Source organism: Hylaeus volcanicus, chromosome 7 (assembly GCF_026283585.1).
Source record: "Hylaeus volcanicus isolate JK05 chromosome 7, UHH_iyHylVolc1.0_haploid, whole genome shotgun sequence".
NCBI classification, from domain to species: Eukaryota; Metazoa; Arthropoda; class Insecta; order Hymenoptera; family Colletidae; genus Hylaeus; species Hylaeus volcanicus.
In genome coordinates this window covers 20,353,966-20,373,865 of record NC_071982.1, presented here as the reverse complement: position 1 = coordinate 20,373,865, position 19,900 = coordinate 20,353,966, and the positions used below count along the sequence as shown (strand labels likewise).

Genomic DNA, 19,900 nt, shown 5'->3' with positions numbered 1-19,900 from the left:
AAATGATAAGAAAATGGTCATATTGAAAAGCAATGTTCGTTTGTACGTTAATAAAATATTGTACATTGACAGCGTATGTGAGATATAGCACAATTTTTAACGTCTAAACAGAGGGATAATTTTAATTTATGTACATAATTTACATGAATAAAATATCGTATTGTAGTTGTTCTAAAATACGAAAGACTAAAGTTTATTGTAATTAACAATCACACTCGTACTTGAAAATAAATATCTTGACAAAGTGCATAAGGAACTCATCTATGCAATTGTCATGAACGCAGCTCAACAAAATTCATCAGTTTACAGCCTTTTGCATTATATCTGAAAAATTGCTGCCATTGTGCTTTAATCATCAGATCGGTATTAGACGTTTCGTCGTCGTATATCGTAATTGGGCAAAGATGCATTTATATTTGTATTTGGATGTCAGAGTACCCCAGGTATTAATAAATAAAACGTACATAAAAAGGTTAAACTTAAGGGATAAGTCGCAGAAAACGAAATCAAATACACTGAATGCAACTAAATTTGTACGAAGAGATGTTGGCTGAAAAGAGAATGAAATTTTATATAGATATATATATTATATATTTTTTATAAAAGATCAGTCGTGGACGTGCTTTATAATATCAAACAACATGGTCACACACTGATTGCGGCAAAAGGAAAGAATTAGGAATTGGGCGCCGCAAATCTTTGTACATATTTTACACTCTGTGTGTGTGTGTTGTGTATGTGCGCGCGCGTGTTGAACCACTCATAAATCAGGTTTCTGTAGTTGTTTACCACATATGAATATAGCTGCGCATATTATTGTATAATGGTTTCAGAAATCTTTCAGTAGCACATATTATACATTTGCCTTAAGAAATTCGAAGGATGTGTATCGACACTCACCGCGAATCTTAGAAATTCTATGATAAAGGGCGAAATAATAGATAACAGAATTGCGATGTTAATAACGTGTTAGTCACTTATCATTGTTTTATTTCTGTCTACAATCTACATTTAAGAAGTATATTAATGAAAAAAACATTACGGTACCGGTGTTAACAATAAACTTTACAGTATCAGTTTGATGTAGAAAGACATTATTATTTATACATTTAGTCACAGATACAACAAATTTATATTATTGTTACTTAAGTGATAATTCACAGCATATTTGAAAAAGCAAAACAAAGGAAATAATATTTCGCGGATTATATTGAAATCTCTAAAAATGTACAACAACGATGTTTGAGTGACGAACGCATCCTTGACTTCTAAAGACAATGTTTCTCCCTGTTGTAAATCATGAATTACATGCGAAATAATACATGTAGTGAGCACAATTCGGATTGTGTCGTCAATCAGTAATATTGTTCCGCATAACAGTTAATTGTGTTAGTGAGTATTGTTAAGAAATAAATCTTATCTTAACAAATTATAGTGGTTATTTATCCTTGGGTCACGATTAAGATTCTAGAGTCTTAAATATAACAATAAAATATCTCATTCAATTAAAATTCTATGTTTACAAATTTGTATACATTTATTATATTGCAACTTAAATGGTGAACATTAAAATTTTGTTAAACTCTGCACAATAATGTATGTTAATACAATACAGTTATGCAAACATTCATGTTATCATACTTTGTACCATATACATATAGTGTTACGACATTTTAACTATTGATACTGAATTATGGAGAGAGTATGAATAATATAATGTTCAACAATATTGGCAATCTCGTGTATATGATACATAGTGCTAGTACAAATTTTGTTAACTAAAGCCTTTTTTTCTTTTTTCTATATTTGATTACTTCGTGTGATATTACCTAATAGTCTAAGAAATTATTTGAATACACCTATCTACTTTATTTATCTTTGTACACCAGTAACATGGATGCATTGAAGGTACAATAGTATCAAGAACCGTTAAAAAAATGTCTGAAAGTATTTCCTAATGAAAAATAATACAGAATACATAAAATAAAATATAAATTCAATTATGTTAACATTATTGCGTATGCCCAAATGTATGTATATCTGAAGCATTATTTATATAAATATATTTCATTTCATTATCAGTCAAGAAAAAAATAGATGACATTTTGTGATTTTTTACAAATAGTCCATTATGTTGTATAAAAAAAGATTGTGACAACTGATGCAAAAACAAAAAAAAATTTAAGATTAAAAACAAGTAGATCACTCTGATAGTTTTATAGATTGCCAAATAAATTCATTAACTTTATACCTGCTTTTTTGTTCAACAGTTTCATGTTCTTCTAGTAATAAATTACTAAAGTAACGCGACAAATAAGATACAGAAAATGTTTAATAGTATCGAGCGAGAATATCTTCTGCTTTTAATTCTATATGTCAACACGGGGGTGGGCTAGATGCTGGGGCAGTATCAAGAGTTTGTGCAGATGATGATGCTACTGTCGACGACTTATTTTCAGTAGTTAACCTTCTCTTAGCGAACATAAATTGCTCCATTAATTCATGATGAGCTTCTAGCCGTTCGATACAATGTAGACACGCTGTTTTTGGTAATGGATCATTCATGTTTACCTGTGTGACAAAAGGATAAAGTTTTATGTGTCTTGATGTAAATGTAATTATTAATGTTATTACTATCATATATTAGAAATTAAATTATAATTTTAATTTTAACGAATAACGTATCGAAAATGGTTTAATTCTTTTTGCTTTTATCTGACAGTAGATTATCATTTACACCCGTATATACAAATCAAATAAAACATCGACAAATGTAAGTTGGATAAGATGAAATCTTAACCAGTTGTGCACAGTGACTGATGTAACAAATGGAAATGTAATTGAGAATTTTAGAAACTAGGAAAACATTAAGGTGTAAAAATGTAGAGAAATGATTTTTACCGTAATTGGAAGATAAGCGTTTATTTTTTCGGCGAGTTTCATTCTTTCACCCTCTTCGCCGTATATATGGATCACGAAACGGTTCATCTTACTACAAAGTCTGCATATAAATCCCGTGATCACGGCTTTATCCGTGCTACCCATTTTGATTGTTTGCTTATATTTACGCTTTTTGATATGGCACTTATCGAAACTCTTTAATCCGTCACACGCGTCAATAACTTCACACGTAACTTACTCTTCTATGAAATCTCACAAGATGTTGTGCTTCCTTCAAGATTAAGTTTGTTTATCATAGTTCTGGACAACTGGCGCTACTAGCACTGGGATTCTACTCTCACCAGGACCGTATACATGTATCGAAATACACATTGTTGCATGCAACAATAACGATATTGTTATTACCATTACAACATATTATAAATATAAATATTCATATGATTTAACATTAAATTCAATTTGGAAGTTTCCGAATATTTTAGGAATTAGAAATCACATGGAAAATCTACGAGGTTATAAATTGACCATCGAAAAAACATTACGGATCTATTTTTACAGATCTATTTAAACTAATTGTTCATCACGAAATAAGTATTTGAATTCGTTAGCTATACTTAATTAGTAAAATTAAGTAAAGCGAAATAAATGTTAAGTGAACGAAGTGAAATTTTTAAATCCTTGATATTACAGCTTAAACTTTATAAGTTCATAAGTTTGAGTAATTATTTTTGTTGAGCGAGAAATGACTTGTCTTTGGCCTCGTACAATAATATTTATTTATATTTTAATCATATTAATAATAATCATACAGATAACATGATTTTTCATAAAATTTATGAACTCATATAAATGATTTCCAATAACATAAATCGAAACCAGACTATGTACTTTTTATAAATGATACAATATTGTTTTTTTTATTAATTATATGCTACATAAATTTTAAACGACAAATATTCGATATTACAATACTTATAAAAACCGACGAACATGTATGATTTATAAATGACCATTGTAAAATTATCCATTTAACCTATTTTTTTTATATTAACCAAATAGTTTGTTTGTTCATACTGCAATTACTGTTTAAAACCTCGGAAGAATATTTAAAACATCAGATTAATTCGATAAAATATGGCGGCGATCAGCTGTCTTCTGTCATAATGACATTCATATTAATAAACAGTAGATTAAACATTATTAGAATATTATTCGAACGATCGTAATCGCGGATCGTGATCGCGTTAAATTCGTTCGTTGTTGTAATATCGTGTCGTGCGGATGCGAAAGAATTTTGCGAAATAAAAAGATATTCCGCCGTTGCTCATCTGAAGTAAGCGGCGAGTGAACGCAGCTGCATAAAAAAGCAATATGGTGACTAACGAATTAATCAACTGTTGAGGATAATCAAGAATACAAATGTTTAATAATATTACCAACTTTTGGGATGGATGGTGGTGAAGTTGAGTGATGAACTTGACGTGATTAAAAGCCTTTCAGGGGCTAAAGAGAGGAAACCATGTGCGATGTGTGTGTTGACTTTCACGACCTTCTGCTTTCCTGTAAGCAAAATATATACAATATCTTTCGTGTTAACCTATTATACTCTGTTGCATGTTGCGAACTTTTACTTTCGCGACGTCAACTAACTATTCAATGCGAGCGAGCCAAGGATGACATATTGCATAAAATAATATCGAATTCGTAGCTACGCGTAATTTTTTCAGCCGCGGTGTTTCCAGAATAGCGTTACAACGTATAACCTTAACGCTTATGTTGGTCTTCAAGGCTTTTTATTAACCGATGCACGAATACATACTGTAATATTTGAATGCTGTAACAAAGCTGTACTTAATTGTAATGTATTATCGGAAGTCGTAATTAATATCGAAATTGTACGACATATTAAAGTAGTTTGTAGTGGATTGTGAAATATTTATCGTTTTATTTTCAAATGTCTTTCTCTGTGTCTAATTTGTAATTTGCATTTAGATGATGAAAGATCATCGAAGGAACAAGATGGATTGGCCACTCTTTGTATTTCCGATGTGGACATAACGCTGCATTATGTTAATCAATGGGTGCAAAGGTCTGATTTCATTTTCATTTTCTCCTATATGTAAAATATAAATTTATGAACTTATACAGGCCTTGAACAACAGTTCTTTAATTTTATCTTGAAAGAACTGTTTTTGTCTTTATCATTTTAGGCAATGTATGTGCTGTTATCGAGAAATAAAAAATTTTGACCGATTCATACGACTGACGCAAAGCGTTGTGTTATGCACACTACAACAATTACAAATAATACAACAAAATGGGCAACAAACTAACGTTGGGAAAGCACCGCCCAAAAATGAGAAAGAAGAAGAGGAAAAAACAGATGAAGGAAAGGTCGACGACTCCGATTTTGCGCAAATAGAGATGCAAGCAAAACAGAATTGGTCTCAGCAGGATAGAGAAAAATTATTCCACCTTCTTTCAAAGATATTTTTATTAAATTTTCCTCTCTATATCGCGATGAAGCATGGTGGTGCAATCAATCCTTTAGCTCCGATAAAAGTAATGTTCTTATTATGCATAAATATTATGTTTGTTTCAATAGAACATTCTGCATTATTTTTCGTTGTTTTTAAAGGATGAAGGAGGATATTGCGAGCCCCACGATCCAGAAGTACCAGCTCCTTTGATTAGAGCAGTTTCCATATTTTGCCATCAAGGTGGCTTCAATTTAATGTCGGCTTGTTTCGATATGGAGAACACTTTGCCCGTTAGTCTTGCACACTCCATGGTTGCAGTGATTTGTAACTTGAAACTTTGGTTGAATTATGGTAGTGTTATTCAGCTTTTTATACCTTTGCGCAGTCGTGTTATGAAATACATGTGCCGCTTAGGGGACAAAGAATTGCGCACACCCGCAGTCAGAACAATGGCAGGTAAATTTCGCAAGTAAAACGCAGATCATTTCTCGCGATTTTATTTTATTTTATTGTAAATTTGTTATGTTTTAAATGTAGATTTCATGTGGAGCGCCGTGAAGGATCCCATCGATGCCGTTCTGCCAAGTTTCGATCGCGATGGATTGGATTTAGCATTTAAATATTTTACTAGTACAACTTTAACTATGAGACTAGCAGGAATAGCTCAGATAAATGCTCATATCACTGCATTCAATGAACTCTGCAATAGCGAAACTGTCGCTGAAGTGGAACAAGTAGGCCACGCGTTGGCCGCTTGGTTAACCGAAAATAATATAATAGCTCATATATTTGGACCAAATTTGCATGTAGAAGTTATTAAACAGAGTCACATTGTATTAAGTTTCTTAGCAATGGAAGGTAGAATCGCGTCCTCGGACATGGACACCATGTGGCAAGCTGCGCAGTTGAAGCACTGCGGACGCCCAGTATATGATTTGTTGGCACCTTTAGTAAAACATTTGGCTCCGACTCCAGTTTTACATTTATACTCCTTGTTAGGCAAATTAGAGCCAAAAGACCACACGGAACAGAGTTTATTCCTGGCGTCTGCTTTGATCAAATTTATTTGGACAGCAGGTGGTTCGGGTTATCCAAGAGGTTTAACTATAAAAAATAGAGAAATTTTAAGAGGCGCTAGTGGTGTTGGCGGTAGCAGTACTAGCGATCCTAGTGGAATGGATGGAAGCAGTCCAGACGAAGACGAAGAAGAACCTAGTCCTGCTCCATCCGAAGGACCTTCGCCGAGGAAACAGGCGAGAGGCGATAGCAGCGATGGAGAAGGTATGTTGTATACGGAAACGTTGGTTTCCTTGTCTGTGAATCTATATAAATTAAGGAATAAATATATAAATATTCATAGGTCCTTTCAAAGCAAAAAGCGTGGGTACCGCAGTCGTTCAAACGAACTTGAACGAAGCGGAAGGTTCCTCATTAGAGAAATCTGAATGTAATCCTGAACAGATGAAGGATTCAACGTGCGCCATACAAGACGACATAAAGGAAAAACAAAGTGGTTCGGATGCGGAGGCTGATACAGAGAAATCCAACGCGGAAGAAGCGGTCGCGATCGAAAAGAAGAAGAGGAAAGTGTTGAGGAAACGGAAAAAACCACAAAAACGTTCTTTAGTTACCGCGAATAAAACATTCGAAGACATTGTTAATCAAGAAAGTGGTATGAAAGCAAAGGATTTAATATTGGATATGAAGAATAGAACGGAAGACGTTTTGAACAATACTTTGGATGCGAGTGGACTAGCGTCTTTAGACGAGCCGAAAGATGTCGATGCGCTGGATCGGGTGAAACAGCAGGCGATGGCTTTAGATCCAAGCGATCAACAAGTTCCAACAACAGCAGCACTGCTGAGAAGAGCTAATAAAAATAAGTACATGTCGTTAGTAGGGCACAACGTGGATCGAGCTCCAGACTCTGCGGATACTTCGCACGACGAAGACGATAGCGACGTAGTTGGCGTTCTCGCAGCGGCGGATGGACCCGGCGCTGTTATATCTGAACTCGCTGGTTTAGTACACGCGACAGGACCGACGTTTTTACCTTCAGGTTTAGACGAAATGCTTTCAGACGAGGAAGGATCTTATAGTAGTAGAATATCGAATAAAAGTGAGAAGAATATGGCAGACTTCGATGGAGAGGAGAGTGGTTGCGAAGAAGAATTAGCTCAATTAGCGGCACGCCATTTAACAGCTATACAAATGCAAGCTTATCATCCTCATCATTCCCATCCGACGATGACGATCAGACGATCTGTTTGTCGTCCTCCGCAAGTGAGGAGCGTTCGCCAAACAGTTACGCGCGTCAGTTCCCAATTCAACTTGGATACCGTGTGTAAACCTGGAAGTACATTGTTGTGGGACTTGCTGCAAGACGATAAAATTGGTCATTTAGGAGAAGGTCTAGCTTTGGAAGCTGAGAAGGCGTTATGCAACCTTCTTTGCTTCAATGTTGATCGATTGATACCTATGAAGTTCATAGAAGGTTGCTTGGAGAATCTCGCGACCAACCGTTCCGTGGTTGTGTCTCTGAGGCTATTGCCTAAATTACTCGCCAGTTTCCAACAGTTCGGCGCAATGGACGCTCATACGATAACGACATGGGCGGATCGCGAACGTGGAATGATGAAACATTTTTTCAATAACCTAAAGACGTATACCAGTACAGGTCCAAAAAACAGTTTGTATTCCCATCAAACGGAAATACAAGTTAGATTGCAGTTTTTATCATCGATATTTTCGCCTCTGGGTTCACCCGACTGTTTTCGCTTGAGCCTAGAGCAAGTAGATATATTGTGGCAGTGTTTGTCGCAAGATCCAACATGCGCTGACGAGCTCTTCAGTTGGTTGCTCAGTCAAGCAAAGTCAACGGAACAGCACGCTCTCGGAATGGACACACTTAAACATTTATGCATGCGCAAATTGCCAAGTCTACCACCCGAAACTATCAGCATGATTGGCCTTAGTCTTTTCCAACAATTGTGCAACTTGGCTCGTTTGGCCGCTGCGCATTTGGATAGACCTTTAAGAGACGTGGATTCGGTTGGTATGGATTTCCTATGGAGAATCGCGTTGAAAGCTAAAAGTACAGACGTTAGTATGGCGGCTATACAATATTTAAACGGATATTACATGTCCAGGCAGCTGACTCAAGAAGCAGAATTTGTTTCGCAGTGCATGACCCATCTTGCCGCGGCTAGCGGTGATTTAGAAACGAACGAAGAAGCTAGTTTACGTTGCATACAAAGAGCTTTGTTATTGCTAAGAACGCACCTGGAAGCGTTTCGAAAACGGTACGCGTATCATTTGCGTCGCTGGGTATTGGAAGGCAGAGGTGCCGGCAGTCACGTAGCCATGAACACTTCTGAAAAGGGACAACAATTAAGAATATTTGTACAGCCTGCTGGAATCCCTGAAAAAACGAGCTTCACCCTTCTCAGCACCGATTATGTCGCCGATCTAAGAGCAGAAGTTGCTAAATGGTGGGATGATACACAGAATAATCAAGAAAAGTCTTTATCCACTACGAGTTCGAGTCAGAATAATGGATCGGTATTGGGATCCCTACTTACAGATGGCCCGATTAGAATGATTACGCAGGGTCAGGAGCTAACTATCGATTTCGACGAGAAAACATTGCAAGAGATGGGCTTTAAAGATGGTCAACTAGTGTTCATTTCACCTGGCGCTGGTCGGGGTAACGGTACAGGTAGATGTAACAAACGAGACATGGACTCGCCGTCCCTTTTACCACCTCCTCCTCGAGAATCTTTACCAACGTTATTGTTATTGCGACCGCAATACTTTGAACAGTTGTTTACGTTGATGAGGACTCTGAGCGCCATGAAAACGGTTGTTAAAGGAGGACAGGAGATTCCTCATACGAAAGCTCAAGTACTTTCGAGGAGAGTTTGGGACACATTAACGTTGCTACCGACTAGTCCAACTTTACTAAGAGGTTTCCAGAAGTTGGGAGAGACCACTCTGCAAGAATTGTTAGATCCTGCTAGTCCTCAAAAATTGATGTATTCTTTATATATCGTAGAATCTTTGAGTAGACGTAGTACTACGAGTCAGCCTTCTACCGTGAACTCTACATCCTCTACAGCTGCCCACGAGGGTGGCGGGGATGCAGACGATAATCACGACGATAAGGAAAAGGATGTTGCTTGGTCTGCGTTGTTCGTTCAGCACGGTGGCCTGCGTCATTTGTTCGATATTTTTATGTCTGGATGTTTAGAACAAGGAGACGGTAGCGAGTGGCAGCAGGACTGTCTCGCTAGTCTGTTGAAGCAACTGTGTCATTTGGGCGTTGTTAAAGAAGAAAAGAAACGTAGTAAAGCGGACAAATTGCTCGTACCTAAATTGAGCGAAGCGATGCTTTCGATGATGAACGTCGACGCTGTCATGTCTCGAATAACGAGTATATTAAACGAAGCATCCTTGCCCAGAGATCCGAATCATTACAAGACAGGACTGTTCGGAAGATCGCAAGTTATACATTACACTATGGCTCTACTAGTTTGTTGGGTACACAGCGACGAAACTGTTAGACAGTATCTGTTCTTGTCGTCAGAGCCGTTTGGTAAGACATGGTTACGAAGACTGGTTCTAGAAGATCCCGAACCAGCAGTGAGAAGAGAGGTTTGTACAGCACTATATAGATTATGTTTGGGTACTACAGGATCCGACGATGACAATTCTGATATTCCCAATTTGATCGTACCAATGCTAAACACGTTATTAGAGCACCTTGTGATCGCGGAGGCAATGCAGCCTTCTCATCGAAAACCCGACTTGCCGCTACACCTGCATTCGGTACTCGACGACGGGAAAGAACCATACGGACCTGCTTGCAGAGATTACTTTTGGCTCGTTTGTCGATTAGTCGATTCTCTCCCAGAAGAAGCTATCAAGGAAGGTTCGGATGACTCCAATTCGACAATAGATATCGAAGCTTTGGCAATAAGAGTGATCGACTCTGTTTTAAATAGAGAACATCTCGAGACGCGTCACAACACTATCGAAGACGACTGCTTAGTGGGATTATTGAATCTTACTTGTAACATCATGACGCACAATCCACCATGTAAACAGGGAAAAATCGGACAAAACTTATTGCACGAAGTATTCGACTTCCTATTTGCGTTGCCAAATCCTCGATCGAAACATGTTCCAAAATGTAAAAGCCAAGTCTCCAGGTCGGCAGCTTTCGATCTTTTGGTGGAACTTGTGAAATCTGCTCCTGACAATTACAGAATTCTTCACGAGAAACTGTTGGCCCAGCACAAACCTGGACCTCATTCCCCGTATCCGTGGGATTACTGGCCACACGAAGACGGACGTTCCGATTGCGGATACGTAGGCCTGACGAATTTAGGCGCAACTTGTTACATGGCCAGCTGCATGCAACATCTGTACATGATGCCACAAGCCCGTATCTCGATATTAGGTGCCGATTGTAACAGAGCAAACAAACACCAGCTCACGTTGAGAGAACTGCAGAGAATGTTCGCCTATCTTTTGGAGTCTGAAAGAAAAGCTTACAATCCTCGAAGCTTCTGTCGGGTGTATACTATGAACCACGAGCCACTCAACACGGGAGAACAAAAGGATATGGCCGAGTTCTTTATAGACCTCGTATCAAAACTGGAGGAAATGACGACCGATTTGAAGAACTTGGTGAAAACGCTGTTTTGCGGTGTGATATCTAATAATGTCGTATCCTTGGATTGCGAACACGTAAGTAGGACACTCGAAGAATTTTATACGGTACGCTGTCAGGTAGCAGACATGAGAAATCTTTATGAAAGTTTAGATGAAGTTACAGTGAAAGACACCCTCGAAGGAGACAACATGTACACGTGTTCACAGTGCGGTAAGAAAGCCAGAGCTGAGAAGAGAGCGTGTTTTAAGAAGTTACCGCATATATTGTGCTTTAATACAATGCGTTACACTTTCAATATGGGAACCATGTTAAAGGAGAAAGTGAATACACATTTTAGTTTTCCGCTGAGATTGGACATGTCTGGATACGTCGAGAAGAAACTTATGCCTCAACATTATCAAGAGGAGAAGAAAGCATCGGAGAAGAAGAAAACCGAAGGCGACTGTCAACCAGGGGTGGATAACGACGCCGACGAAGAAGAAAAGGAATATTATCAATACGATTTAATAGGCGTAACGGTTCATACTGGAACAGCCGACGGTGGACACTATTATAGTTTCATTAGAGATCGCACGTCTCCTAATAAAGATAAATGGTTTTTGTTTAACGACGCCGAGGTTAAACCGTTCGATCCGAATCAAATAGCAGCAGAATGTTTCGGTGGCGAAATGACAAGTAAAACTTACGATTCAGTTACAGACAAATTCATGGATTTCAGTTTCGAGAAAACTAATTCTGCTTATATGCTTTTCTACGAATGGTGCGCAGATTCTGGCGATCAAGCTAAAGAGGAAGAAGCCACCGTGTCCAGTCCAAACGGACGGCAACCCTCTTCGTTGGTTCAAAAGAACACTAACAAGCTACCACCTTTAGAGTTGAACAAAGAACTCGAAGATTGGATATGGCAAGACAACATGCACTTCTTACAAGATAAAAATATATTCGAGCACACGTATTTCACATTTATGTGGCAGATATGTGGCTACATACCGCAAACGTTGCTTTCCGTGCAACCTGATATAACAGAAATGTCAGCTGATCTTTCAACGTCGTTCTTTATGGAAACCTTCATCCATGCAAAGGAAAAGCCAACTATGGTACAATGGGTGGAACTGTTAACGAAACAGTTTAACAGTTCGGCTGGTGCATGCGCTAGATTCCTCGAAAGAATGGCTGGGGATTCGTGGTGGCCGATTCAAATTCTAGTCAAGTGCCCTAATCAAATGGTAAGGCAGATGTTTCAAAGGTTGTGCATTCACGTCATACAACGATTGCGCGCTACTCAAGCACCTCTGTATCTTCTTTGCGACGAGGAGAACGATATAAATACCGTGGGTACACGGTCATGCGTAACAAGATTCGTGAGGATGCTGTTGTCCCTCATGGAACATGCGAAACAACATTTGAAACATCTCACCGAGTACTTCAGTTTTTTATATGAATTTAGCAAAATGGGCGAGGAAGAGACTCTGTTTCTGATAAGAGTGCAAGCCATATCGACCATGGTGAACTTTTATCTCGGGCACAAGACGCATGAATTTGTTGACTCGGTTAGCGAAGAAGAGGAAGAGGAAGAGATCGTTGCCATGCCAACGGAGAAACTGAGACCTGCATCTTTAGATAAGATGATCACACTGATAGCAACCTTGGTTGAACGTAGCAGGGGACCTGACCACAGATTGGCATTGTCTCCAGCTGATCTTAGCGCCGTGGCAGGAGGCAAAGGATTTCCCTTCTTATATCAGCAAACACGAGACGTCATCAATCTCAATCAGACGCGAAATTTAATTCAATCTTTATGTCGTTGGAACGATAGATTAGCCATACATATTGTGACAATGATATTCCAAGCTATAACGAAACATACAGACGTGTGCCAACCATTTTTCAAACTTCTAACATTGTTAACGGAGAGCTCAGGACCAAGTGGACTGCCTTGTATGACCCAGCTGATATTAGGCAGAGTGTGGGAAGCGGCTAGAGTCGCACCGCACGGGGCATTGGAATGGCTAGCTTTAGCTGTAACAAGGAGCAAGCTCGCGCACGCTTGGGTGTTACAAGGCTTGGACACGTGGTTGCAACATTTCCTGTTGGAACATTCGAATCAAAGAGTTCGTTCTGCTGCTGCTTTTCTTCTCGTCTCTCTGGTACCCTCTACCCATTTCAGACAGGGTTATCGCAGTGCTCACAGATTAGGTTTGGGATGCAATACGTCTAGAGAACTCCAACTATCTCCAGAAGCTACTTTAATCTTGCATCAAATATACACGGCACTTCTACGATTATTGCAACCCGCAAGACATTACATCGATATACAGACTCATGGTACAATGAAACTCACTGCCTATTTTGCATTACTCACATATTGCGTTGTTTCCAAGACGGAAAAATTAATGGTAGGTACACGATGATGTGCTTAGACGTCATTGAATTATTATAAAAAAAAAATATTTCTTTTCAGTTTGGACAATATTTAAATGATTTATGGACATTATTTCACCCGAAACTTTCTGAGCCTAGCATTCCAGTTCATCACAATAAGCAAGCTGTACTATTGTTCTGGTACCACGTTTGCTCAGACTGTCCAGAAAACGTTGCTCTAATACTTCATAATCCGCACATTACTAAAAATATTGCATTTAACTATATACTGTAAGTGTCGTCTCTTTTAACGCGCCTGTAGTAATTGTTCTTTTCAATTGTATACGCTTTTCTAGAGCCGACCACGAGGACCAGGACGTGGTGTTATTTAACAGAGTAATGTTACCTGCTTATTATGGTTTGTTACGACTTTGCTGTCAACAATCGCGCACTTTTACACGACAGTTAGCTGCACACCAAAATATTCAATGGGCATTCAAAAACATTACACCTCATCCTACTCAGTATTCGACTGTAAGATTTATATTTTATTATATTGATTATCATATTTCTTTAAATTGGTATACAGCTCTCTATTTTTTTTATAGGCTGTTGACGAACTTTTTAAACTGATGCAGTTATTAGTTGCAAGACACTCTGATCAAACGGAGCAAGAAGAATCGGAGGTCGCGTCATTTAGGAGAGGAACATTATCTTCTTATTTACAAGGATTAGACGGACGGTCATGTTGGGCTACCCTCATCTCTGCGTTCCGGTATAACATTTAATAAAAATTCTATTCTTGTTGTTGACGATATTTAAGGGGCTAGACATACAATCATACAATACTTTACAGAATCCTTATTGAATCAGATGATGATCGTCTGTACGTTGTGTATAACGGAGGATTAAGTATGGCTTTGGAAGCATTTCATATGTTACATATCATGTATCATGAAGCCACGGCGTGCCACGTTGCTGGAGACCTAGCTGAATTAATAGCAATTATTGTGGAACTAGTACGGTGCATCAGAACTGCCAGAGAAGGACCTGATGCGAGAAATATATTGGCCAATTGCAAAGAATGGCCGGACATTCTTCGAAAATTAGCAACGTTGTTGAATACGTACAATCCTCCGGATATGCGAAATCTTGCTATAGATCTTTTGAAAGAGCTCGTCATGCTTGTTCCTGCTGAAGCTATATTAATTTTAGCACCTTTGCTCTCACACTGCCATGCAGCTCTCCAAGAACCTCACGCCGCTGTCCCACCTGGTTCATACCTTCCAAGAAGATCTACTCCTTCCGGGAAGATGCCTACTCGACCTGCTCGGCCGATGGTTCAAATGGCCGTGCCGCATTCTCAGTTAGAAGCGTCGAAAGGAGTGGATCCGGAATACGACAGCGCTTTGCTTGAGTTTTATTTACCGTATCACGAACTCATCGACGTAATGTGCAGATTAGCGATCAATAATGATTGCATGATGGACTCGTTAGTCAACTTGAGCGCTATGTTAGGTTTTGAAGGTAAATACCGTTTGCCATTTAAGGGGGTATTCCTTTTTTTCGGTTCAAAATTCATATTTAAAATGTTATAGGCTGAAACGCAAATCGTTGGTCTACTATTCCAGTCTCATAAGGAGAACTCTCTTCGACTACAAAAGTTCATATAAACCCGTTTTTCACATTCACGAACCATTCCAGCGGTGCGTCGCTCTATTCAAATCGTTGTAACTTCATTACTTCTTTGCATTCGAATATAGTATCGCAGTAACACATTTTCAAAAGATTAAACTTTAAGGAACGTAGATCTTTTTGACTCGTCAAATGAGAATACCCCCTTACAGTTGATGATTTTTAATATATTTTGTAACGAACGTATTAAATTGCAGGTGTTCCATTACACTTAGCGTTGTTCCCTAGACTATGGTTAGACGTTCATGCTGCTACACACATAGACAGAAAACATATTGCGTCACTTTTATGCTCTTCCTACACAGTGGACTACGTAGACGCTGTGTTATTAGATGAAAGGTCATCGTTAGGAGTTCCCGCAATTCACGCCTTTCTTAAGACTTTCTTTCCCAAACTTGCTAACCACGTGTTGACCGAACAGACTTGTTTACTTATCGATAACCTGGTTAGTTCAATGGTGGCGATGGTCGAAGCGGTTGATATTCAAGCTTCTGCTCATAGATTAACAGGAGACTTAAGAGCGCTGGCTCTGGTCTATAGCAGCAGTACAAGACTGAAACCACCGTCTAGCTTGCTACCAGCTCTAGAGACGCTGTTATCTCGAACCAGATCCATTAAAGTGAAAGAATCCAGTCAACAGGAAACGGAGAATCCATCGAAGAAACGTAAGTTTAATGTCAATGAAGACGGTGAGACAGCTGATAAGGAATTGCATCTACCAATCACAGAACTTAACGATCAAAAAACTGTTTCCGACATAGACGTCGAAGAGAAAGACAAACCAGAAGTGAACGACATGACCTCCTCTGATTCTGGAGACGATAAAACCATATCAAGACACAAGAGTAACATCGAAGCTGAAAACGTTCCAACGAGTATCAGTACAATATCGCCGAGTTTGATCGATACCGTGACTGCTAACAATTGCACGAATCAGTTACGATGTTCGTTAACAAACGTCTCTTGGCTTGAAATGTTGGAGAAGACCATTGTCGATCTGCAAATGATTGTGCAATTACAAACGAAAAGCAACTAATTCTGTACATGTTTTTGAATGGTGCTTTTACCGTAGAAGCATACAATACAGGACTAAGTTTATGTGTAACTGTGTGGTTCTTTAAGATAACAAGACGGAAATTTAGTTATACGTTCAGGATCTATACGGACAAATTTTTAGTGCGTTTTGTGTTTTATAAAAAAAAAAATGAAAAAAAGAAGAACATGAAATGATACATACTTTTTTGCGTACGTATCCGATGCGATTAATTTTCCAAATGTAGGCGAATAAGATACTTCTATCGACTTAAGTTATACTAATATGAAAACAAAAGAAAAGGAAAGGAAATGAACCATTAATCAGGACTGAAGAATTTTCATTTTATGTAATAAATGTTCGTTAGTGCTGTGAGATTACCTATCTCTTGGCAAACATTTGCGTACCACTATTTCGTGTGTACAGTAATATAAGCCGCCCAGTATTCATTAACAGGAATTGTGAAAAGCCTTGAGATAGCTCAAGAGATACAATTACAAAAGCTTCGTTAAAACTATAATCATTTTTTTATACTTGTCTCAATTTTTGAGAGATGTCACAGGGTTCTTTAAATTTTCCAAGGTAATGTATAAAAATAATATTTTTTCAATCAGCGTTTTCAAGTATGGTTACTCATTTACACACTGGTCTACAAGCTGATCTACATTAACTTGTCATTGTAACATACTTTTCATCGTACTTTTAATGTGTTGAACCAGTACTTTTATCCTATAGTTCGTCGCGTGTATTTCCAACCAATTAACGTGTTGTAGGATTATGCTAATTTTCATTCTACCGTGTTCAAAATACACACGGATAGAGAACACTTTATTTATTCTTTTCTTTAAGGTAAATTGCCCTAATAATTCCGGTAGATTTACTTTTCATATTCGCGGATGTATTTCGTTGTGTTTAGAAATTAAAATTCTTCGATTGAAATTTTCGAATCCATCTAAAATATGCACAACAAATCGTGATTGTTTCAATTACTAGAATTATACCTTATCCTTTCTAAATTTTCGTATTACGTACTACTATTTTTCTTTCTTTTGCGAAAATTTCATTTTCGTTGAAACAACAAATTTTAATGATTTTTCTCACAATTGTGACCGTACAGACATTCTTAATTACAATGATTATAAATAAGATTTCATAGCATTCATAAAACTGTTAAATCGCTCTCTCTCTCTCTCTCTCTCTCTCTCTCTCTCTCTCTCTCTCTCTCTCTCTCTCTTGTATGAACGTCAAAAAAAAAAAATAAAGATCTCACATCACGAATGAACAGTTGTGAAATTTTTCAAAGGGAAATTTTCAAAAAGAAAACATATCCATATGAATCGTTATGTATACACTTTATTTATTGCTTAATTATATTGATTACTACGTACGCCGTTACAAAAGGAAAATTTATATTTGTCGTAATTTCGTTTATTTATTAATAACTACATTTGAAAAGAAATCGATACAATTGTGTTCCAATTTTCAATTTTTTCCATGATTCTGTGTTCTAAATGAAAATGCGTGCTAGAATCTTTCGAGTCACTCTAGCTGCTCGGTAAAATAGTACTTCGAACACTATCGAATCATGCATATCTCAAGAAATGTATTTTACTTAATTTTTCGCACATCGAAATAAATCATGCGTCATCTCGAAATGAAATCTCGTCGAATCAGCATTTTCTATCGATTTATCGGAAAGTAGACTTCCCGATACGTATTCCCAACGTAACATTCGAAATACTGTTTTACCCAGGCCTAGTACGTTTAAACAAGGAATCTGTAATTTATTGTGTACGCTTGTATAATGCGAGAGTATGCACACACATATACGCGATTAATAACCAGACGCACGTTCTCGTCATAATTGAGCTTATTGTCAGACGATGGCACTAAAGTATATCTCGTCCACTTTGAACGTCAGAAATCAACCTGTGTATTTACAATTTAGATGATACGATACAGTAGCGAATCGACGAATGATTGCAGCGAATAACGAGGATTAAGGTTATCGGTGTTCTTGGCCGAAATGCTTATTTCCTTGGCGCGTTGACATTATTTAATTAAGGAGAGGAGGCCATGAATAAGACGAGCAATTTTTTAGATACAATTTCGGTTTATAATTCGAGTTGCAAGTAGTACATTGAACGAATTGAGGATAGAAAATTGTTTATCTTTTATTCGTCGTACGTTTTATTCATATGTGTCGTGGTATACCATGTCGGGTTAATAGACACAGTTCTCATTAGGATAACCTTCTTTGTTTGAACTCTTGGTTGCTTTGCAGAAGTGTCGAGGACAGTAAACGAAGGGGTTATGTCTGTCTTGATTTGTAGTCAGGAGGCAATCGGTATTGTTCATCTTGAATGCAGCATGGATAAGGGAGTATACCACGACAAAGAATTTGATAACAATGTTTTATTTGAACAGTTAATCAGAAGTTTAGAAATATTTGGTTATTCGTGTCTATTGTGTAATGAACTCAGTTCTGTTAAAGAAGCGTTCGTCCAAACTGTTGCCCCCTTGCAACATGATTAAACGTGAAACAATACTTGGAACGATTCGATAGGAAATGTATTGTTTTCTGTTTGTTGCAAGTTGATGACCCTGAATTTCGAGGAGTTAGTTACGCCACGAATAAAGGCGACTGCTTTCAAGTCCGTTTTAAGATGAACTTCATGACGCAATAAGTATTAAATAAAAAGGAATATAAGTGAGCGTATTAATTTCATGTTTTCTCGCGTAGACAGTTCTTTCAGGCACGTTAATGTTACCCATTAAGAAGCTCGTTCTCTCGATGTGTTTGTTAATAGGCGTTGAGAACAGAAACGAAACATGTTCGGTAGGTTTTTATCAAGAGACGAAGTAAGTATTCGTATCTGCTTGTTTAACATCGCGTAACGTTACAAAACTGTATTTCTACATTCAAAGTAATAACGTAATTGTGATGAAAACACTGTGATCAGTGATATTAGGTCTATTCTCCGCTGATTTGCAAATGTAACAAAACGAAATACGGACGTAACAAACGTATCTGTGCACGCACACGCATTACAATGGATTTTCAAACGAAACAACAACAACAACAAAAATCAAATATTTTTAACTATTACGTGTCGGTGGAGATCATTTAAGTTCGATGCGAAGTTGAGGAAAAACGGAAGGAAAGAATGTAAAAAAAAGACGTGTAGGTCGTATAGAAGTAACGTGGGAGGGAAGCATTTACATTTAGTTTTAATTATTACCAAACGACAAAATGCCTTTGTCTTACGAAACGCGTTTCGATAATCTCCATATTTATAAATAAAGCGAAAAATACACACACGATAGGACGCTTGAGCTTTCGAGTAATTCGATTCGGAGGTGGTTAAGACTGTATAAAAAAAATACATTTGGGGTGTACTATGATACTTTTAACATTTTATCAGCCTTCCGAAAGTATCGGAACTATTTCGCCAGATTTGTATCTCCAGCATGTGTTTACATTTATGTATTCATTTATATACTTAAGGTGTATAGTTTTTGATCGATGATAAATAAACTCTTTTCATTTTAAACTTCTATTGCGTTCCTTATTATATGCGACCATATCTAAACCCTTAGAGTACTTCGGCAAACCGTCCAAAATTTCAATTCGGGCCTTTCCCCATTGCTATCGCCCATTGACTGTAACACTGACTGACACATTTCTCTTCAATTTCCCTTCAATTTCCTCTCCATTTTCCGAGACGAAATAAAGAATTGTGCCACCTCTTC

The 19,900-nt window shown here is 37.8% G+C and overlaps 2 protein-coding genes across 2 annotated transcripts; one reads left to right on the top strand and one right to left on the bottom strand.

Moving 5' to 3' along the window:
• Nucleotides 1-500: 500 nt before the first annotated feature.
• Nucleotides 501-3,222, bottom strand: LOC128880268 (uncharacterized). Its single transcript, XM_054130157.1, has 2 exons — nt 2,902-3,222; nt 501-2,571 (listed from the first exon to the last, which is right to left on the bottom strand). Exons 1-2 carry the CDS (start codon nt 3,043-3,045, stop codon nt 2,377-2,379), a joined length of 339 nt encoding a protein of 112 aa, XP_053986132.1. The 5' UTR covers nt 3,046-3,222; the 3' UTR covers nt 501-2,376.
• A 1,028-nt stretch (nt 3,223-4,250) lies between these two features.
• Nucleotides 4,251-19,705, top strand: LOC128879464 (ubiquitin carboxyl-terminal hydrolase 34). Its single transcript, XM_054128623.1, has 12 exons — nt 4,251-4,463; nt 4,894-4,990; nt 5,112-5,463; nt 5,540-5,837; nt 5,919-6,662; nt 6,742-13,454; nt 13,520-13,710; nt 13,776-13,953; nt 14,028-14,194; nt 14,276-14,946; nt 15,312-15,779; nt 15,876-19,705. The coding sequence occupies exons 1-12, from the start codon at nt 4,421-4,423 to the stop codon at nt 16,148-16,150; spliced, it is 10,197 nt and encodes a 3,398-aa protein (XP_053984598.1). The 5' UTR covers nt 4,251-4,420; the 3' UTR covers nt 16,151-19,705.
• The last annotated feature ends 195 nt before the right edge of the window (nt 19,706-19,900 follow it).

Bases quoted from the DNA above. Each gene is read 5' to 3' on its own strand.
- LOC128880268 (XM_054130157.1), bottom strand. From the start codon at position 3,045: ATGGGTAGCACGGATAAAGCCGTGATCACGGGATTTATATGCAGACTT. The intron at 2,572-2,901 runs GTAAAAATCATT...TTTGTCACACAG, and splicing joins ACGCTTATCTTCCAATTACG to GTAAACATGAATGATCCATT.
- LOC128879464 (XM_054128623.1), top strand. From the start codon at position 4,421: ATGTGCGATGTGTGTGTTGACTTTCACGACCTTCTGCTTTCCT. The intron at 4,464-4,893 runs GTAAGCAAAATA...ATTTGCATTTAG, and splicing joins TCACGACCTTCTGCTTTCCT to ATGATGAAAGATCATCGAAG. The intron at 6,663-6,741 runs GTATGTTGTATA...AAATATTCATAG, and splicing joins CGATAGCAGCGATGGAGAAG to GTCCTTTCAAAGCAAAAAGC.